This window comes from Hyposmocoma kahamanoa, unplaced genomic scaffold (assembly GCF_003589595.1).
Source record: "Hyposmocoma kahamanoa isolate Upper Pololo Valley unplaced genomic scaffold, ASM358959v1 93, whole genome shotgun sequence".
Taxonomy (NCBI): domain Eukaryota; kingdom Metazoa; phylum Arthropoda; class Insecta; order Lepidoptera; family Cosmopterigidae; genus Hyposmocoma; species Hyposmocoma kahamanoa.
The window spans coordinates 23,837,811-23,858,004 of record NW_020654810.1 but is presented as its reverse complement, the minus strand read 5'-3'; the positions used below and the strand labels follow the sequence as shown (position 1 = coordinate 23,858,004).

Below are 20,194 nucleotides of genomic sequence, written 5' to 3'. Positions count from 1 at the left end.
GTTTGTTATAATTATTAATACAAAGATCGAACACTTGGAAAATTTTTTTTCGAACCGGGTGGATTGTATCCAACGTCTTCCAGCAAACCGTGGCAGACACTACCCCAACTAAGCCACGGAACGAGCTAGCAGACTTACGAATTTTGATTTTGATCTTCGTTATTATTAAAAAAAATGTGTTTCGCTCGCAGCCCAGTTTTGGTCAATGCCGAAAGCTAACGTTTATAACCACTCCCGATAACACTACCGAAGCCGAATTTTTTCACAGCAACCCACTTCTGATCATCTCTACCCCAGGAAACAAAATGCATTGTAACCCGACAGGATTACAAGTAACGGCTTGTGTACGGGTGTCCATTGTAGCGCATAATCATCCAACTCGGCCGGCTATTAAGAGCTTAGTTGACCACAAAATTGTTATAGTCGATATCGGGTGTAGGGAAAAGTCGTGCTCTCGTCGAATGAATGTAATTCACTAAATTGCTACATTATAGATTAGAGTCACATAAGTATTACACATATTTAGCCCGCAATTTTTATTAATAATGTATAAACTGTTCATAAACGAACTTGAAAAAACATGATTATGATCTATGTGCCGTCATTTTGACAGTTGTTTGTTTATATTTTTGATCTCGAATTCTGTCTCAGTTTTATGCAATATAAAGTTTTTCAAATCACACTGCGACCTGAAGAATATTTCGAAAGGCCTTGAATATCTCAATACTGCAAGATGTGTGAGTTCATACAATCCGCGCGACTACGTGTGTAACTACTATGTTAAAACTAAGGGGGAAACAGTTTTGCTCGTCTCCAACCTATTTTCTGTCTAAAACACCCACTTAAAGAATTCGTGTGGCTTATTTTTTACATCACCATTTCCCTCACAAAATAAGATTACATAATAAAAATCAAACATAAAAATTGTAATACTCGTAAATCATAAAAAAAAGCACCGATATTGATGTATTATTTCCGGATAAAGCATTAAGGCTTCCCTGAAATAAAGCCATATATCTCCACGGTAAACATGTTTTCAATGTTTTTCAAATAAATAAGCCTGTACCTCACATTTTCGACACGGTAACAGCATTAGGTGAATCAAACTCACCCAAAACTTGGGAGTGATCTCAGTGAGGCTTGGTAAAACGGTTTTTATTATTACCCACGTTTTCATAGTACATTTAGTTGGTAGAAAGGGTGGATTGTCAAAAGCGAATTGCTCGAAGCGAGGTAGAAAAGATTTCAACAGCTTATAGATATATTATGAATGAACGCTACGTTATATTAATTGACTCATACATTAAAACGAAGCAGATGACAGAGGCAAACAATCTTCTTTACAATGTCCACCTCGACATAGTTTTCTTAATCTTCCAGAGTCGGTACCACATCAGCTTGAATTCCAATTTTTCCCATACTAATACGGTTCATTTTGCTTGGATCGAGCGGCATGTACACTGGCTCTATTTCAGAATTTATTTTTTCACAAATGTAAATAATGCCACTTGAAAAATTTGTATAGTGTAATATACGTGTTCTATTTAATTATGTTGATATAAAAAGAAACTTTGGTATATATATATAGTACGTATTGAAAGTTTTCTTTTAAAATTTCGAGGTAAGTTTGAATCGTTTTTCACACCGTATAGTCTGGATTACTTTCTACGATAATTACGATTTCATAGGATGTCATTCATTCAAACCTCGTTTCTTCTGCCATACTCTGCCATCATAAATTCGTGCCTTCTCACTGACGGTGACTGCATATTATCCATTTACTTCTCCGTTCACTGCATTTCCCATTTTTAAATTATTTCAATGAATTCACTGACATTTATCCGCTCACGCGATTCATGCGTCTCTGGAAGCATACCACACCTAGAGGTGCCGGCGATGATTTTATACCGATTTATCGGATATCGAAGTTATAACAGGTAAAAGAACTAATACTAATTGCTATTTCGTGAACTACTCTAGCAAACCATAAAGTTTTTAATGTCTGGGTCTGTCATTTAAAAAAAATAAACAACTTCAAAAATACGTCACGACAATCGTGTGTGTCATTGTTTGGGCTGGTGATATCGGTGTTTATTTATTGAAAACATACCGTAAGTTGCGTTTTTTAAGTTTACCCTGAATATAAATGTATATAAACTATACTTTAAGGAGTAATTTCATGGTAAACATTAGAACCACTCAAACGGAATATTATCATATTTACCCAAGTACACCAAAAATTTCATTAGTGCTTTTTAAGTGCAGGATTTGCGGTGTATTACTGCATTTTATTTGAGATGTTTTTGTTGTAGTACAGAGGGTATTTATTTAGCAATGCAGAATAATAATTTTTATTTATAAAAACTTGTATTTAAACTGAATCCTTTTCTAATTCGCGAAACCAAATGGCCGCCATTTTGCGGTAGGATGAGCGCATCGCGTGAACGGTTAGAATCGCTACACCCCAAAAAAATCGCCTGTTCCATATGTTGTCAACCTAAATAACGAACAGGTGACTGTTACCATAATTTCATAGGAACTCCCGTAAAAAAGATTATTCGCGTGGATGGCTTAAATCACACCTTGAAAATCTCGTAAACCTTAAGGCGTCATCTTGTCTATGTATATGATGTCTTCCAAAACATTATACGTTTCAACATTTGCAGACTGAAGTTCTGAGGATTATGCGGGCCGAAACTTGTACCCAGGTACGGCACATGTGCGCAGAACTTCGGACATTATCTTACGTTTATACGAAAGTACTGCGAATTTTGTCTCTTATCTAAGACAAGTTGCGTTCGGCACTTAAGTGCGAACTTAAGTTTGCGATAAACTTTCCAGGTGTATGATGATTTCACGCTTGGATTTACGGAAAATTTGTTGAATAATTTAAAGATTATTGACGTACTTACACAATTATTCACCACTCACATCTTCCTATTGTAGATAAGGAATGAATATGGGAAAATGTAATCAAATACTACTCTAAAGTTTTTGACAATATTATTTGCTAAGCCCGACTTCTGAGCTGTCGTCTATCTTTGATCTACAGGAGAAAAATTAACATTCCTTTGGACATGGCGCTGTTGCACAGGGTAAAAGAGACGGGATACTAAAAACTTCTTTAATTTCACTCTCAATTTCTTCCACGGCTCCCAACATTGGTTGTGATGGCCAAAAAAACACTGTCGATAACATGCAGTAACTTTTAACGAACAACATAACAATTCTTAAATCAAAATGCAATTTCAGAATTAAATGGATTTTGAACTCTCAGTAATGCTTTTGTATCGTCTAAACCAAAAACTGAATCCGGACATTTTAATTACCTGTCACTCCAGTTTGAAAACACTCGGAATTCTCCAGTTCACTTAGTTTTATTTCAAATACCCTTGCAAATTATTCGTCCGATTTCCAGAAATACGAGCGTAAAACCACCGCGAAAGGTTTCAACGTTTATCGCCATCTTAAATGCAAAACGAAACTTTACAGATAAAGATGTCTTGTAATCGGATATTCATGATTTATCAACTTGTATAATAAGACTGTTGCCTGCGTCTTCGTTCTTGGTACTACTCGATTGGTTGTAATTAAACTAATTGACTTGCCGCGATACCTGTAAATTTCTGCTCCCCTGGTATTCCATACCGAGACCAAATACAAAAAAGAAATAAAATAATCCAACCTTGTTATTTCACACCACGGTCTTTATACACAAGGGAACGTCTGTTTGGAGTGTTGGAACACACAACATATAATATTATATCAATAACTTGTTTTTGTTGGTTAGCAATCGCAGAACAGCTTCAATTTTTGACGCAAAATGGGGGCGCTATATACAAACAGATACTTATTACCTAACTTATAACTACAGATGAATAAAGCAGCCTTAAAATGTCCACCTCATTATCAATCAAGTTCATTATCCATGTTGCGCGTGTGGGCGGCGCTTCTCTTAACATGTTGGTGCGTACTTACGGCACCACTGTCAGCAGTGGCCGTCGCCTCGTTCCATATACCTGTTTGGCACACTAAAATTTATGTGCCTCAGTAAATCCGCGTTTTCATTTTTTCCCACTTAGTAATTTAAAAATATTTTTTACTAATGCTACGTTTCTGCCGACTTTGAGTTTATTGTAACATCATGCCTAATAGAAATAATGTCGTGTACATCCGAGGGTAGAATGGGTATACCCCATACTGTCTTAGATACACATATCTTATAAATTTATTCTGTATCTTCTCAAGCATAAGGTTATACTTTTTCTCGTGAGGTGCCTAGATAATTGCATTGCACTCGAGCTAGCTTCTCACCAGAGCATTATATGAACCTACGATCGCTTTTTAAGACCAATTTAATCCGAACGATTTTTAGCTATGATCGATGAACATCTGTTTAGCTATTTAAAGGTCATCAACTCTTTTCCCGGTTATTGTCATAAAATGAATATTTATTTTGATTCCACTCGTCCTATCGCCTGAAATTTGATATACTATGGAAATGCGATAACATTACAATAATAATGGTAGTCTTGGTCAGATGCTGCTACCAAGATGGTCTGCAGACTACCATCAACCACTTACAGTAGATCTATCGTGTTTGGGCTCTTCAAATTGGTCTCGATAAGGTGTTAGCTTCCAAATGGTGACTTTATTGACTTTTTGGAGTAGACTGTTTTGTAAAGAGCTTTTTGTGTTATCCAATTTTGGATTTCAGCCCGTTTCTTTTCATTTACATTACACAGTCATTGGTGACGCTATATATGAAAAAAAAGTTGCTTTCGATAGTTGAGCCGTACACAAACCTTCAGTTCCAAATGTCCAAGAGCTAGATGATCACGCGGGCCGGCCACAAATAACGCTATCATGAAAAGAAGCACGGGCAGATGATAAAAATTGTGGAAAATGTAATGTCACACACTATTTGTAGCGTCACTGGCGGTTAATGCCACCTTGGCGTAACACGGATTGGGATGGGAAAGGACACAAACTAAATGGTGTTACCAGTCATTATTATTCTTATAATCTGCCTTATCCACAGTATTTCCGCACGCTCAACACGCGAGTCTCCTTAGTCTACATCGAATCCTGGCAAGGCGCAGATCGAGCTGATATCGACCGGAAGCAGGACATTACCAGAGCCATCCTCAAGTTCAGCGACTACACTGCCAGAAAGCTCTTCACTGTTGAAAAAGATACTACTCAGTTGCTCACGTAAGTAGCGGTAGCAATATTTGCTCATAATATGATTTACACGAGCCGGACAAACATTTTTGGATGTTTTTATTAGCAATTTTATTATTGATTATATGTATATGAAACTATTTAACGCAATCCAATATAAGATCAGACGTAACGGTGAGGCCTCCCGTTAGGGGACAGTAGTTTAGCAGCAGTAAAGCTCCTAGTGAATGAGTTTGTTCAAGGAAGTACTGCCACCTTACCTTTTTCTACCACCAAGCAGTCTGCTCACATTACTGCGTTCCGGTTTTGAAGGGTATAAGTGCTGGTGAAATTACAGACAGATGGGGCTTGTCAACTTGTCTGAAGGTGACGGGCGCATTAGCTGTACCCCTCAGATCTTTCCAATTTAAAGCTCTAAGCTTGTATGCCTACAATGCATCGAGAATATAACCAGAAATAGAGACGAAATGTCATTTAATTTGTTTGAAAACTATTCTGCCATATCATTACTGTGACAACTGCGCTCCGATTAGCTAGCCCGAGTTCGAAACAATTGATGGGTGTCGTCAACTGTTTAACTTCAAATCGACCAGTTAACTTAAGCTTTGCTATAATGGACGAAAATTGCAAAATTACATATTTAATATTTAATTACCGATGAAATGTGATTCCGTTGGTTTTGTCATTAGATGGTTTGCTGTTTTTCCCACACCACCGAATAGCACAGCACGGCATTGTTAGAGATATTATCTTTATTACAATAAATACAGAATATTTTTTGGAATATACGAATACGTACACACAGGTCAATAGTTGGCCTGTCTATATTTCAGTGCAAACGAGAGTTGATATTTGTAAGAGCTGTATCGCTAATGTGTTACCAGGAATATATGGCCCTTATTTCGCCTCTATTTCTGGTTATATACTCGATGCTACAAAGCGTGTCGTTTACCATCTATAGTTCACAACTTGTTCGTCATGTCACCCTGGTATTATAAAAAAGCAGAGCATCATTATGACAATGATAGCAAGGGAAACAAAGAACACGGTAAATTTCCACAAGTTTGACCTCTCTAAAATTTCTATTCACTTAATTAAATTAAAACATCAAGTCCATACTAAAAGCACAACGAAACCGAGAGATTAAAACACCGCTTAAAACATTTAAACTCTCATTTTGAACCGTTAATTAGTCCCAAGGCAAATAGTTTAAAACGCATTTCTCTTTAAATTTTAATTAACAAGATAACCTGTAATTTGCGAGTTTTACTAATATACCCAACAAACAGACAGACCAGTCAGGTATGGCGAAACCTGCAGGGTTAACCATTATCGTTTTAACGTTAACACGATACGGCACGTTACAAAAGTACAGTAAGTTTCGGTTTATAATTAGACGACGCTACTTTGGTATGTCGTAACACTATTTTTACTTGCAATTTGTTCTTTTGTGGACAATTTGTTGGATTACATAACATGAAAATTCTAATGTACTTAAAATCTATTGTACCTAAGGTAACAGGCACTTAGGGCTTGTCAACTTATGTTTTAGGGTGACGGGCGCAGTGGCAGTATCCTGTCAGATCTTTGCTATTGAAAGCTCTGACTGGTAATGCAACTGCTATGGAAAAGCGTGTCGCGTAAAATAGAAATAATTTACTAAAGATAAACTTTTATGATTAAGTTTATATTGAATGTCAGAATGTTTCAATTATTTTTTTGTGAAATGACTGATCGGACTGTAAGAAATAAATTAACTTCGATCTGGTTGGATTCGAACCATCGTCTCCGAGCAAGCGCTATGCCAACTAAGCTACGGAGCAAACCAACACACCTTCCAAATTTTTATATGTGCTTGCTGATCTTTGTTTTTAATAATAATAAAAATTCTTTATTTCGGACCATAAAATATCCATAGTATGTTAGTAAAAGAACTTATATCAAGGTTAGTAATAATCATTGCAACTTAATTACATTTCGAACTGGGCTACGCCCTTAACTTGCACTATCCAATGTTTCAACATAGGACAATCATACTTTCCCGCTATAGCATTTAGAATGCTGTTAGTACTGAACCTCACGCGACTCATCAGCGAGACAATCTTTTTGCGCATGATGGCCTGGAAGTTGTTCGTGTGAGGCACCGCCAACATACCCGATGCACTACACCACGTTGGCAGTCCCATCAGCATTCTAAATACATTATTATATTGCACGCGCAGGGCGTTAAAGGCTCGATTTGTATACCTAACCCACAAGCTGCTCGAGTAAAAAGATTGACTATAAGATTTAAAAAGCGTTAGTTTAACTTCGTAGGAGCATCGAGCAAATCTGCGGGCAACCATATTAATTACTCCTAACCGCCAACTCTTTCAACATCCAGATCATCGTTTAGATCATTTGTTAAAATATGACCAAGACACTTTACTTTATCTGTGACCTTCAACGGAACTCTATTGAACATAATAGGAGGAACATAATACGGTTTAATTTTACCCGCCTTAAACACCATGACCTCGCTTTTTTTCGGGTTGTATTCTTATCCATGTACCATGGCATACTCCTCACAAGACTCAAGCATCTGCATCAACGCACTGACCGACGGGCTAAGCAGCACCATATCATCAACATAGCTTAAGTCATTTATACAAGTGCTTCCCACGTAACATCCTGTATGCAAGCTGCTGTGCCCGCCTATCGGCTCGTTAACGCACAGGTTAAATAGATTCGGTGAAGTAATCCCCCCCTGCCTTACTCCACACTCCAGTTTGTACTCAGCAGATAACATATTATCCCACCTAACCTGATTTTTCTGATAGCTGTACCAGTGCCTAAATAATGCCACACATTCTCCCGGTACGCCTGTCTCACTTAATTTTTGCCATGGCAGATCATAGTTGACTCGATCAAATGCTTTTGACAAGTCGAGGAAACAAGCATACACGGGGGTTTTCCTATCTGTACAACCTGACCGTATGCTTCAGACATAGAATCGCACTATCTGTGGATAGCCCCGCTCTGAAACCAAATTGGGCGTCATGAAACTTTAAGTGCCGTTCTAGTATAGTGTCCAGCATACGGTCAAGGATCTTGGCGGTAGTGGTGGCAAGCTCATGGGCCGACAATTCGTTCTGTCAGATAGTTTTTGGTTTTTAACAACTTTTTGCCGTAGCGCCATCTGTGAGAAATCTATGAAACTTTTATGTTTTTGTTTTCACACTTTTCAGAACAGTATTTGGTAGTAAGGTACGCACGTACGAACTTACGTGCAAGCGCACTGCCTGGCAACCCCCGTCCTGCGTTTTGCATCAGACTAGTATCTACGACTGCGCTTTCTTTTGCTACCGCATAGAGTTCTTAAATCATAAAGCAATGTGTTTAAATATTTAGTAGCCGTAGAACTTCTTGTGAAAGAGTTCGTCCGGGTTTTGTACACTTAGAGATGAAATGATAAAGTAAACGTTACTGAGTTCCGGTTTAAAGGGTAGACAGTGCTGGTGAAATTACAGGCACAAGGAACTTTGCAACTCATGTCTCAGGGTGACGGGCGAAGTGGCAACGCTCCTAAGATATTTGCAATTTAAAGCTCTGAATGACACTGCAACTGTTATGGATAGGCGTGTCGCTCACCACCAGGCGCACGACTTGTTCGTCCCGTCACTTGGTACTATAAAAAAAATACATTTTTGTGCTAAAGTAATATCTGATTAATCAAAAGTCCAGGAACAAAAGTTGTTGTTTCTGATGATAGCGCTGCGAGGTTGTTAGCATTTTACAAATAACCGAATTGGATACGAAAAAAATAGTTTAATTTTCAATACAACAATCGCGAAAACCTAAGAACTCACTGCAAAATGTTGTGATAAATAGACGCACAAAATTACGAGTTTCGGCATTTTGTTAAGTGCCAAATCACGGTTTACATGAGGATGTAGCGCTCGAGATTTCGCTAAACAGCTCGAAAATTAATCTCGAAGGCGAAACGGGTCGCAATTCAAGCGATAAACGAATCTGCACGCTCGGCGAAAGCGACTTTAGTTTGTCGAAAGCGATTCGAGATTTTTGATGGTGAATTTTCGAATGCGCCGCGAAAATTGAGCGCGAAATTAATCCTGTATTTTATGAACACGGATTTTTTTAAGGCTCGTTTGGTCGATTTAGCAATATATTTTTTTGGTCGTGCCTCTGGTATTTAATTCCGTTATTTATGGCACAATGTTGTGGTATAAATATTTATTTGAGAATTTTTTTCACACCTTTACTTAAACGTAATTTATGGGTAAATCGAGACCGAGGTTGTGCTGGAAAATGGAACTTTGATTAAATAGTTATACATCATGTTCAAATGGTAAGTTTATCGTTAGCTCAACTGTTTTTTTTTATGTATTAGTGTAACCGATAGAATCTATATTACAAAATCGTATTGTAAGCGACCCCACTTATTATTACAACCAACCAACTTAGTACATCACTATTTCGTTGTTTACTATAAACAAAGTGGTAAAAACGTGTTTCATCTTGTTGCATATTTTTAATCACAAGTGTTACATTACATGCCTGAAAGCCTTAAAAATCTTTAAACGAGAGGCCATTGAAATTAAAAAAGATCCTAATTTCAACAGGGAAGATGGTTTCTCCGTACCACCAGTTTGTTGTCAAATATATTATCCATTATTAATGGATAATAAATTTAACTTAATAAACATTCATATTGTTAAAATAAAATAATTTGTAAAACGTAATGTAGCAACGTAATGTAAATTGGAATGTTTCTTTGCAAAATTAAAAATAAAATTATAATAATTTATGTAACTATAGTGAAAAAATAATATTTGAATTAATATTAGACACAACTGGTTGATGACAGTACCACCTCAGTCAACCGTGCCCATGGGACCTATAAAGGGCCCGAAGCGTTGGTTTGTTTGAAAAAACAAATATACGCGATTTAAATCCGGAAAAATAGTTTCATATCCCACGTGTAACAATCGTGAAAACCTTAGAACTCGATACCTTTAAATAGAGATAGCAAAAATATTCTAAGCGCCAAAAAAGAAACATTAGGTTATGAAATTTATTATTATAATATTAAAACTCCATTTAGCATCACATTCATTTGCAGAAATAATTAAAAAACCCCCTCTACTGTAAAATTGTTTTTTGTCGGTCTGCGATAGTTAAAATTAAATTAAAATTAAAATTCTTTTATTTCAAACAACAAAGTCCATAATCTGTTAGTAACAATAATAGGAAAAAACTTGTTAAGTAAAAGTGTTGTAAAGTGTTAGTAGATTTCTATTATGAATCAAATCACCTTTCTTACAAAGCACTGCCACAAGGCAGAAGTAATCCTACCAGCTACAGTTTGTAGAATGCTGTTGAGGCAATCCTGCACTCTGCGCATCTGGGATGCTGTCCTTTTCCGGAGGATGGCAGCAACGCACCATGCGTCTCATATTCTGAAAACATGCAGAAACGAGGCAGTCCCAATAATAATAATAATAATTCTTTATTTCGGACCATTAAAAACATCCATGGTATAGTACGAGAATATAAAAACAAGGTTAATATAATACAATGCAAACGTCATTTATAATTACACTATAAAGCTACGCCCTCAATTTGCTCTATTCAGAATTTTTCAATTGGACAGTTAAATCTTTCCGGTATTGCCGTTATTGTACTTTGAATACTGTTGGGACTTTGCTTCACGCGACTCATCAGAGAGACAATCTTTTTCCATATTACGCCCAATATCATCCTAAAAAATATTATTGTATTGTACACGTAGGATCTGCAGCGGCTGTTTGGTGTAGTTGATTCATAGCTTCCCGGTGTAGAAACTTTGACAGTAAACTTTAAAAAGCTTGTTTTAACTTCTTCCGTATACCGGCAAAACCGAAGTATTAACCTTGTACCTCTTACCGCTAGAGCTCTACGCTGCCTTTCAATGTGGGCAATGTCTTTAGGGTCATCGGTAATATAATAAACAAGATATTTATATGAAGCTTCTCTTTTATCTCATTAAGATGCACGCGAAAAGGGAATTATTACAGCGACAAAAAGTAATGTAACTCCTTCTAACGTGACAACTTCGTATGAGTAAAACGAGAAGAACGTTATTTCATTTAAGTGAAATAAATGGTTTTTTTTTTCATAATATTAGTTTAGTTATAGAGCGAACAGCGAGCGAGCGCAAGTGCAATTGAGAACATTATCTGGTTTAAATTTTTATTATTATTATTGTTCATTACATGTAAATTAGTCGTACGTAGTCATATCATTTAAAAAAAAATTAATTTATTAAATGTTATTAATAATTTCAACAGATACGATTATAAATATTCGATGTTCATCGTGACGGTGGTGTAGTTAAATTGGATTATGTTGAAAAACGAAGTATCAACAAGTGTCAACAACAACTGAAAATCAGTACCGCGTGGCATACAAGAAGGAAATAACTGAGTCTGTTCCTTCCACGCGCTGTTGTTGTTCCAACAATATTGTTATATTATTATGTCCAGCTCGTATTACTTACTATGTGTGGTAAATAAATGTATTTAATGTTCATACCATTTACGGTTACCTCAGAGAATTCTTCAAGGTTATTATTACCGGCGGCCTTCAAGCCAATGTATTCATACCACCATGAAACGCAGCGAAGTCAGCACATACTTTCAGCATCTTTCAGAGAGATCTCGCTGTCGGGCCAGCAACAACACGTTTTCCGCATAGCTGATGTTGTTAACACAGACCCGCATGCCACTGAGCTCACAACAATGAGATCATTTTCATACAGATTTAAGAGCGAGAGAGAGAGAGAGCATACCTTAAGATTCGACACTACTTCAGTGTATATTCCAATTTCATAATGCTTACATTATTGCTTGGTGATAGAAACAGGTAAAGTGGCAATACTTCCCTGGACTAACTCTTTCACGAGGCTCTGCTGCTACTAAACTGCTGGTGATATCTTGAAAACGATATGCAAGCCACTTGACCACAGCAATCCATCTTGTATTCACAAAATCAAAAGAGTCCCTAATGCGAGCGTTCATTTTCGCAGTCGAATTTCAAAAATTTTTGCCAATATCGCTTATCGTCATTTTAACAAATTAGACACGAGATGCGCGCACAGATAGAACTTCCGTCGGCGGGAGGAAATCCCGTCATATTTCAGTGTCGACAGCTGCAGATCGACACGTTGATAGAAGGTTTTCATTTGCCTGCCACTCCAAAGTAATCGATATTGGGTGTTTTTGAAACAAAATTTGAACTTGGTATTGAAACATTTTTTTAAATCTAAATCGCGTTTATATCGCACCCCTCATGAAGAATGGCATAAGTGAATGTAAGTCAAAAATGTTCATTGCTTCATCGGATACAGAAAAATATAACCTACATCCACTGCAATTCTTCTAACTCTATCGATTAATATTGTCGATAGTCAACAGTTACAAGAATTGGGGAGTATTTAGGTAACATTTACGGACGGAGCCAACGGAGCAATAAACATGTTCGACGTGACTTCACTTATACCATTCTTCCATGAGGGGTGCGATATGTTTTTTTCCCAATAAATAACATATATACGCGAGTAGCGTCCTAATTGATATTTTAATTAACAAAAGTACTACGTTCGTTTTTTGAAACTTATTAAAGCTCTGTGTACGTAGTACTGTATAATGCTCATTATGGTTCTGTGTACAGAACTTTAACTTTAACAAAAAAGTTATCGACAAATTTCGTTCATAGAATCTTGCTATCACACCAAAAGTGCGAATTCCAGGATTTCAAAAGTTTCTTTGAAATTTAAGCAAATATAAAATATGTATAGTCTGTCTATATCATTTTTTTAATGATATTGACTGACGACATGACAAACAAGTCACACGCCTGGTGGTAAGCGACACGCCAATCCATTACAGTTGCTGTGCCACTCAGATCCTTAAATCACCAAGGTCTTAGGGGCACTGCCACTGCGCCCGTCCCGCTAAGACAGGTTGACAAGTCCCAGGTGCCTGTAATTTCATCAACACCTCACGTTACTGCTTGGCGGCAGACACAGGTAACGTAGCATTACTTCCCAGGACGAACATTTTCACATGAACTCTGCTGTTACAAAAATCACGATCAGGAAGTCATACCAAAACAAACTTAACGGCTTATAGGGCAAATCTTAGAATGATTCAACACTTTTCTCTACATTTATGTGCTCAGAACCAAAGAGGTCAACAAAGTCAGCTGGGGGGTCAGGTATCTTGTGTCAGTACATGTACGTTAAAATGTACTTCGTGTCATTCTTCAGGCCCATGCAAGTGTGCTCTCAGTTATTAAAACATGTATTTTTCTAGATACCCTATGGTTATATATAGAATATATAGCGTTACATTTGAATCAAAGTCAAAGTCAAAGATTATTTATTCCATAGGTAAAATAAATTCACACTTGAAAACGTCACGTTTAAGCTACTGCTCGTTCACTACGCTGACCTCCCGGAGAAGAACGAGCAAGAAACTCTAGGGATTGTTCTTTTCAAATAAACTTAAATGCTATGGAATACACTTTGAATCAAATTTGTGTGGATTCTGGAGCCATGTCGTCTTTCCATACATCTTTATCTAACACGTAGTCTTCAATTTTGTAATATGATTTGTATGGAATGAATGGAACATATTTATCATATTGTACACTGTCTGGGTTTGAATCACATATTTTATTTTGATGTGTATAAGGCCTTAAGAGAATAGGTAGCTTTTTACCAAAGCAGAAGGTTGGTGCAGAATTTAAAGTTGAGTTTTGTGCAGCCCTTGCTATTGTGAAAATAAACAGAGCTTCTGAAAAGTTAACGGAGGAATGTTTACGAATTTGAGAGACTACAACTGCTACGTTTTAAAAACAGAGTTTAGGAGCACAAAATTTTGTTGCTTCTCTACAATTCCTGGTTGGATTCGTAAAAAGCGACATATTGTTTTGGACTGGATACAAGGGAGTAACCTGTTTCCAACCTAAATTGATACATTACGCATTACGTTAAAACTGATAGTGTTTCTGTTTTTTTTTTCAATAAAAAAATAAGTGCGCATTTGATCTCCGTCTCACCTGATGGAAAGTGACGATGAGGTCAAGGCTGTAGCATGCACATCTAAATAATGCCTATTCACTCTCGCCTTGAATAGGCCCAAGTTATAGCGTTCGGAAAATAAGTCCGCAGGCAGGGAATTCCACACTCTAGCCGCTCGCCATATAAATGTGGAAGCGATACGCTTCGTGCGAATCCTGGGAATATTCACAACACAGGGTTAGAACCCCAACCACGTCTAGTCCCCCGATGATGGAAATGGGAAAGCGGAATTAAGTTATGCAATTCCATCACACACTCTCCGTGATATACCCTGTAGAATACCGATAAGCAGGCAACTTTATGGCGCTGTTCAAGACTCTGCAGCTTCGCCTCTACTAATTCCTTTATTAAGTTTTTTACTCTAAAAGCGGTACTACCCTCCTTACTATACGTAACATAATCAATTTTTAGCGAAACGAGATCTACAGTCCAGCACAAACAATCTAGGTTAGAACCATCTTAAACTCCCCAAATGAACAAATTGTCCTTATACGACCAAAATAAGACTTTTCCAGATTGGCCCAGGAGGTAGATTCTCAAAATGAGTTAATGATTATGTCTCCCATTTCCAGAATAGTGTAGCATAAAGCATACCTTTTCAACTACAAACAAGCAAAAGGGAATTGACCGCAAGGATCCGACCTCATCTATTCGTCGGAAACTTACAGTACAATCTCGAGTTCTAACGCAATCAAATTAAACGAGCAAGCAACCCTTGAGAGATTAGAGCCATCCTTTTGATCGCTCCACTTTGGAATTTTACCTTATTTGCGAATTCACACCTTTGAAACCGTTTCGTTTAATGTATTTGACTAAAACTCGTTAAGATACCTCGATGATACATGTAGGGTTAAAGTTAATAGAGTCACACGATTAGACGAACATCTTGTACATTTGGACCAAATACTTGACGATAAAGACTGAATATAATAAATCTCAGTACAGAGTACTAAAAAAACCGACCTCAAAAGTACGTGGAATTACGTCTATTTGCTGAGTTTTATTGAAAGATCCCTGGAGATAATATAAAAATAGGTTCTCACTACGACACTACACAAAGTATATTGAGAGAAAAACGCCTTGAATTGAGAAATAGCAAATTAACCATTAAAGTGATTGCTCCTAAATGAAGTTAGGCGCTATTTATAAAAATTAATCTTCATGCGTGAACAGCCACCCTTCGAGGTGGATGATTTTCTTCAAAATTAAATGGGACCACTCCATGAGGTACCATGAAGTACCCTCTTTCCAACAAAAAAAGAATCATGAAAATCGGTTCACAAATACCGGAGTTATCGCGTAACATACAGTCGAATTGAAAACCTCCTCCTTTTTTGAAGTCGGTTAAAAAAGAAACAGTTTTTGTAGCAATAAAGCTCCTTGTGAAAAGTTTGTCCAGGGAAGTACTGCCACCCTATTTCTGCCGCCAAGCAATAGTGTGAGCGTTAGTGGTGCTGATGGAACTACATGGAATTTGTCAACTTTATGTGTTTTTGATACCAAGTGACAGGATGAACATAATCGACACGCCTTTGCATAGCAGTTGGAGCTTTAAATCGCAAATATCTGAGGGACACTGCCACTGCGCCCGTCGCCCTGAGACATAAGCTGACAAGTCCCGTGTGCCTGTAATTCATCAGCACCCTTACCCTTCAAAACCGAAACACAATAAAGTTAACATTACTGCTTAGCAACAGAAATAGGTAAGGTCAGAATGTCGCAAATGTCTCATGGTGACGTGTGCAGTTCTATTCCAACTGTTATAGGTGGTCACTTGATATCTGAAAAAAAATACTTCATCATACGTCCACATTAGTTTTAAGTTGTTTATGTACTACTCTTGTTCTTGTGTGTGAGCAATCTATCTATCGTATTCAAAATTAACGTGACACGAAAATGCTAATGTTAAAATTTCACCCGGAAATGTTTTCGAATAAGTTATGTCTCGCTCGATAGAGATAGCGACAATAATAACAAGCGGTCTAGTAATTTAGAATCAGAGAATGTTAGTATTCTGCCACTTTGTTATTGAACATCTTTATAATTGCGATGTGATTACGAACCACGAAACGGGTAAAAGTAAGAAAACTCATTAAGATATAAATGAGTGGAATTGCACGCGCATTTGATAAAACTTATTCTCGTACTGAGAGGTCTACAAAGAGATTGGCCTAATGATATTTTCAAACAATCTTGATTGGAGACAATGCACACACTCCAATTTATACTTAAACAGAATATATGGAATTGTATCACTCACGAACGTAAACTTACACGAGGAAGTTACACAAAAGGCAAAGCAAACTGAGGCGTCAATAATTTGCAAAATCAAACTCGAAACTTCGCTTGAAACTCGAATGAAACTCGAACGATATCTTCAAGTTTCGAAGTCCGAGGTGTCTTTGTCGTAATTTGTGAGCTCCGGTGGTCGAAACTTGTTATGAACTTTGTCGAATTCGCGTCTGATGTCGTGATCACTCACAAGTTTATGAATTCGCGATAAATGTGGATTATTAGGAGTTGGATTAGAAAAGTTCAATAAACAAGTGCTGCTAAGAGATAAAGGCCAAGTTTGGACGGGGATAATGACGGCGTTCAACTATATCTTCAATTATGTACAAAATCTGAAAGTCAAAAGAAAAACTCCGAAATTTGCAAGGTGTCTGGAGCCCCACTGGTTACGAATACTGTAGAAACGTCAATAAACACAGAACCACGATTTAATCAACTACTGAAAACTCTTGCTCTTTATTTAATGCTATCCTGGATCAAAACAAAGCTTTCTTCAAAATATGGTATTAAATATCAATTCTGATAATAATACGTCATGAAATATCAAATACCTCATTAACTCGAACATAATTAATCATTGTATTTGTTATCACGCCTTTTGGTCTTAATTACGAATAGTATGTCAGTAATATCAACCTATTAATCTACTCATTTGATCAGGTGGTCCGTGAAATTGTAGAGATGTGAGCCATTAATAGTGTGGGAAAAAATTTTTCTTTAGCTGCCTAGAAAGAGAGATAAGAAAAAAGATCAATCAAGAAGAATCAAGGTTAAGCAAAGACTATGAACATCCACTCGCATTAGTCTCGCATGTTCGCTTATTTTTGAGGTTTTGATCCTCACCTTTATAAAAACATTCCCAATCTATACATATATGTACTTTGATATCTACCTATATTCACGTTCCCATCCAGATTCGCTCTATAAATTTATTCCGTCAATTTACTAACATACACCCTTCAACGTGGTCATTATATCATCGTTCACACCACAACGCTCTCATAATGCACTGATGTAAGCAATGAGATAAAGAATATTAGAGATGAGTGAAAAAAAAGACTGCGCCGATTCCAAACAATGATATAAGCAGCAGAAAGTTGACAAAGTAATATATATTACAAAAGTTGTCACGTAATGACATCCATGATTGCGGTAAAGGGCTGTAGGCAGACTGGAGCCCCACCAGTTGGGAAGATAACAAACACCGAACAGCTCCTCAATATCCCAAGGGACCAAGGAGAATGGCTAGAAAAACAGCCTGAACTTATTTGGCAAGAAAACATGCGCTGGGTTTAAAATTTAGAAGGTAGCACTTCATGAAACATGTACTGTTTGTATTGTTACATAGAACGTTTCATGTTCAAATGTCTAGTCGATTCTGAAGTTCAGTCCCGAAATGTTGTCCTTGAAATTGGCTTATGAAATATCTTTATTACCAAGATATTATCATACAACAGACACATCTCTATTTTCTCTACGAGAATTTTCCAACCCTTGGGCTATTATTTCGGGGATCGTTACGTACACGCCCTGCGTAAGTCCTGATCATCGTTAGTAAATTGATTTACGATGTTTTGCCCTTCTGTGAAATAAGTTTTACAGAAAATAGGTCGATTTGAGTGAATATATTCCTTTATATTAGGTTATCAATTTCGTATTTGTATCTTGAGTCTCAAACTTGATATACATTTATGTTACCAATATTTACTTTAATGTAACCAATGTATCAATGTGTGTTAGTAATCTTCCACGATATGTGCATTTCTCTGTTTTGGTTGAAAAAAGAGACAAGGCTGTGTATAATTTTCGAACCTGGAAGGGTGGTTTTTTTGGTTAAATTGCACGTACATTCACCAATTCTTAAACAAAAACAGCTCTGTATTATTATCGTAACAAAACCAAAACAATGACAATACATTTTTATCAATTTAATTTCCTCGTTTTTGAACTTCCAGTGCTACCGTCCGTGAAAGGTAGCCGACATTAAAGATTATAACGCCTTTTGAATATGCCCTGATGCGAAGGTACACCCTCCATATGCCCTTAATCTGTTTTACTGTGGTATAATGGCTTTATTATGTCGCTGTTAGGATGCGGGTCATTACGACATATACTTATACATACATGTTTTTAATTATCATGGAAATTAACATAATCTGCCGATACCATCGAGTATATAACCAGAAATAGAGACGAAATGTCATTTATTTTGTTTGAAAACTGTTCTGCCATATCATTACCGTGACAACTGTCGGACGGGAGTCGTCAATTGTTTCACTTCAAATCGACCACTTTAACTTGAGCTTTACTATAATGGATGAAAATTGAAAAATTACATATTAAATTACTGATGAAACGTGATTCCGTTTGTTTTGTAATTAGATGTTTTGTTGTTTTTCCCCACACCACCGAATGGAACAGCCCCCCATAGTTAGAGATGTTATCTTTATTACAATAAATACAGAATATTTTTGGAATATACGGAGACGTACAAACAGGTCAGATGTTGGAGCTGTACTATTTCAACATTCTAATTTGTGATTACAGCGCGAATGAGAGTTGATATTTAAAAGTGTTATAAGGCCCATTTGTCGGATGAGTTGCCAGGGATAGATGGCCCTGATGTCGTCTCCATTTCTAGTTATATACTCGATGGCCGATATAGACGATTTGAAAATGTAGTTTTGTATTGTCTTTTATGACAATACAATGTAATTTAATTTTGTTTTTAACGTACACGACAGCTTTGCATTAGTTCATCTCAATTAATAACTGAACTTTTAATATTGTTCCGTTATTCTTTCGCATGTGAAATCAAACACTGCTGTAACTCAAAAATGGTGGAATTGAGAAGTTAAAATTTGAAAGTTCAAAGAAATGCGGAACCAATAAATTTATATTCTAGTTTATAAATTGATAACAAAATACTACGTATAGTAAAAAGAATCCCATTATTCGAAATATCGGAAGAGACTTCTATGTAACCTATTCGATAGTGACCAAGTGACCGCTCCATGGCTTCCATAACAACTGCCCCGAGGGAAGCCGAAGGCAGACCCAGAAGGAAGGAAATCGTACATAAAGTCTCGAAAATCTTTCGGGAGACATGACCATCAGCAATTAAATTAACGACAAAGAATAGAGATTCGCAATAAAGTTTATTGGGTAATTTTTTTAAACTTTCAAATCGTGAAATATTTTGATCGAAAATCATATTACAAAATTGAAGACTACGTGTTAGATAAAGATGTATGGAAAGACGACATGGCTCCAGAATCCACACAAATTTGATTCAAAGTGTATTCCATAGCATTTAAGTTTATTTGAAAAGAGCAATCCCTAGAGTTTCTTGCTCGTTCTTCTCAGGGAGGTCAGCGTAGTGAACGAGCAGTAGCTTAAAAGTGACGTTTTCAAGTGTAAATTTATTTTACCTATGGAATAAATAATCTTTGACTTTGACTTTGATTTCTCATTTGTTTTTATATACGAAGCATTTCATATATTTTTTTGCACTTTATTACATTTTGTTGTAATAGTAAAGTAGCTATACTAATTACTTGGCTAAAAATATTTTAGTCTGACTGTTACTTCCCG

General features: G+C 36.7%; 1 protein-coding gene across 1 annotated transcript in view; it reads left to right on the top strand.

The window, feature by feature from the left end:
* LOC113237283 (disintegrin and metalloproteinase domain-containing protein 23-like) overlaps positions 1 to 20,194 on the top strand; it is an 889,413-nt gene that overhangs the window by 856,464 nt on the left and 12,755 nt on the right. Inside the window, exons 11-12 of the mRNA XM_026473672.1 lie at positions 5,042 to 5,214; positions 6,474 to 6,486. Coding sequence (XP_026329457.1) covers positions 5,042 to 5,214; positions 6,474 to 6,486 — 186 coding nt within the window. The remainder of the gene's footprint in view (positions 1 to 5,041; positions 5,215 to 6,473; positions 6,487 to 20,194) is intronic.